The sequence below is a fragment of the Plasmodium gaboni genome, assembly GCF_001602025.1.
Source record: "Plasmodium gaboni strain SY75 chromosome Unknown, whole genome shotgun sequence".
Lineage (NCBI taxonomy): Eukaryota > Apicomplexa > Aconoidasida > Haemosporida > Plasmodiidae > Plasmodium > Plasmodium gaboni.
This window is the reverse complement of record NW_017385225.1, coordinates 439-3,392: the sequence shown is the minus strand read 5'-3', so window position 1 is coordinate 3,392 and position 2,954 is coordinate 439. Positions and strand designations below refer to the sequence as shown.

The 2,954-nt window shown below is 17.7% G+C and overlaps 1 protein-coding gene across 1 annotated transcript; it reads left to right on the top strand.

The window, feature by feature from the left end:
- Nucleotides 1-237: 237 nt before the first annotated feature.
- Nucleotides 238-636, top strand: PGSY75_0005100 (histone H2A; the record flags this gene model as incomplete). The annotated part of the gene is made up of 1 exon (XM_018783183.1): nucleotides 238-636. The coding sequence occupies one exon, from the start codon at nucleotides 238-240 to the stop codon at nucleotides 634-636; it is 399 nt and encodes a 132-aa protein (XP_018639034.1).
- Between the last annotated feature and the right edge of the window lie 2,318 nt (nucleotides 637-2,954).

Here is a 2,954-nt window from a genome sequence, read left to right as displayed (position 1 = left end):
TTTTTTTTTTAATTTTAAATATATTAATATTAAAAAAAAAAAATTATATAAAATTTATTATTTATATTTTTTGTGTATAATATATATATATATATAAAAAAAAAAAAAAAATATAAAAGAATTAATATATATTTTTTTTTTATTAAAACATAACATATATATATTTTTTTGAAAAAGAAATTTTTCACATAATTTTATTTAAATTAAAAAAAAAAAATTCATTATATATTTTAAAAAATGTCAGCAAAAGGAAAAACTGGTAGAAAAAAAGCCTCAAAGGGAACTTCAAATTCTGCTAAAGCAGGACTTCAATTCCCAGTAGGAAGAATTGGAAGATATCTTAAAAAAGGCAAATACGCAAAAAGAGTAGGAGCAGGAGCACCTGTATACTTAGCAGCAGTTTTGGAATATTTATGTGCAGAAATTTTAGAATTAGCAGGAAATGCAGCAAGAGATAATAAAAAATCAAGAATTACCCCAAGGCACATACAATTAGCTGTTAGAAATGACGAAGAATTAAACAAATTCTTAGCAGGTGTCACCTTCGCTTCAGGAGGAGTATTACCAAATATTCACAATGTTTTATTACCAAAAAAATCACAACTTAAAGCTGGTACTGCCAATCAAGATTATTAAATGACATAAATAAATATATAAAATAATATCAAGTGTATGTCAAAATATCAAGAAGAAAATAAAAAATATATATATTATATATATATTATATGGATTTAATTTTTATGTGAAAAAGTATATAATATAATATAATATTTTATTATATTATTATTATATATATGTATAAAGAAAGAAAAAAAAAAAAGAAAAAATTTTCATTTTATTTGTTAATTTTTTTTTTTTTTTTTTTAAATTTTTCCCTATTCGCTTTATTATTTTATTTTTTTCTGTTTTCTGTTTTACTTTTATTTCCTTTTTGTTCTTAAAATGAGAAGAAAATGGATAAAAGTCTAAATGGAAAATATAATATGAAATTAATAAAAAGTATACATTTTTATGTTGAACTGTAAACTAAAAAAACTTATAAGGTTTCACTAGAAGCCATTAAAACGAATTTGACATTGAGACATTTATTTGGGATATTTCAATTTAATTTTCTTTTATTAGTATAACGTAAAAAATTTGGTATATTATATAATTCGTATCATATATATATATATATATATAATATATATTTTTTTCTTATATATGTCTAAAAAAAACTTGCTATCAACAACATATTTACATTTTTGTTGACCTAACACATGGAATTACACGAGTTAGCATGTTGAATTCCCCATATATCATTATCTTTTTGTTATTTCAAAATGAAAATATATATAAACAAAAGAATGTAATAAGGATATTATATTGAAGGGAGAAAAAATATATATAGGTAAAAAGTATACATACGTCGATATATTCTTTTCCTTCTTATATCTAAATATATATATATATTATTGAAGTAAAAATTATATATATTTTTTGCTGTGTTTTATTCTTCATTTCATTTAATAAAATAAACAAATGAATATTCCTTTGAGAAAAACAATATGTATTTGATATTTTTTTATATAAATTAAATTATTTATATATATTGAATTTTTAAAGTGTAAACAAAAATAAAATTAAAAACTTCCTTTTATTTTAAAATAAAAAAAATTTTAAACTATGAATATTAGTAGAATAGAAGCAATTTCTAACATAATTTAATATTTCATATTTATATATATACATGAATATTTTTTTTCCCTCATCAATTTATTCAATAAATGTTTGAAAAATATGTATAAATATATATATAATTGTGTGATAATATATTAATATCCAATTTTGAATGATTTATATTAAAGGGATAATAAAATATAAGGAACCTTTTATTATTAGAAAATTATAATTCATGAATATATATCTCTTAAAATAAAAAAGTAATTATAAATAGTAAGAGAAAGTTATTTTACTTATTATATTTTGTAATATATATATATATATAAGCTAAAGAAAAAATACACGTTTGTACCACTTAAAAGAACAAAGTATATAAAATATTTACAGTGTTTTATCTTGAATTATAGTAATATTCTTACAAAATTATACCCATCATTTTAATTAAATATAAAAATTTCAAAGGATTTTCTTAATACATACATATATATATATATTTCTGTCTATGTTATTTCATTAAAATCACTTCTTTTTATGACATAAAAGACGTTAAAGTGAATGTATGAACAAATTTCTCTATCTTATTGTAAATGAAATATATTTAATAAGAATAAAACATAATAATTTAGAAATATATAATTATAAAATGGAACAATAATATGATTAATATAACCAAATAATATATTAAAAGGAAGCAGAACATTTTTATTTGTTTTTATAACATTGTAATTATTTGATACCTAGATGAACATTTTGTTTATTTAGTATTTTTTTATGTGGACAGTGTCAAAAATAAATTTTCTTATATATATATATATATACATATTTCAAATATATATATTACAAGACATTGTTTATTATACATAACATTTTTATCATATATTTAGAATAATTTTATGTTTAATATTTAGTTTAAATTATAATATAATATAACATATGGTTAATATATTGCAATATCATTTTTTTGATATAGTATAACTGGATTCTCTATAGTATGATGATATTATTTTTTTCTTTTCTTTTTCATATGAACTGGTTATGCTTTTTAAATTTATATTACCATATAAATAGTTAATTTATCTAAAAAAACTATAATTTTTACAAAATTATTATATAAATAAAATAGAGTATCATATATTTTTATCGACATATATGATATTTATAAGATATATAACATGTTCACATTTTTATTATCATATACAAAAAAAGACTTACATAAAAAAATATATAGCATAATTTTTTATATATCCAAGGAAAATGCAACATTCATAATATGTACTTCGTTATTGAAATTA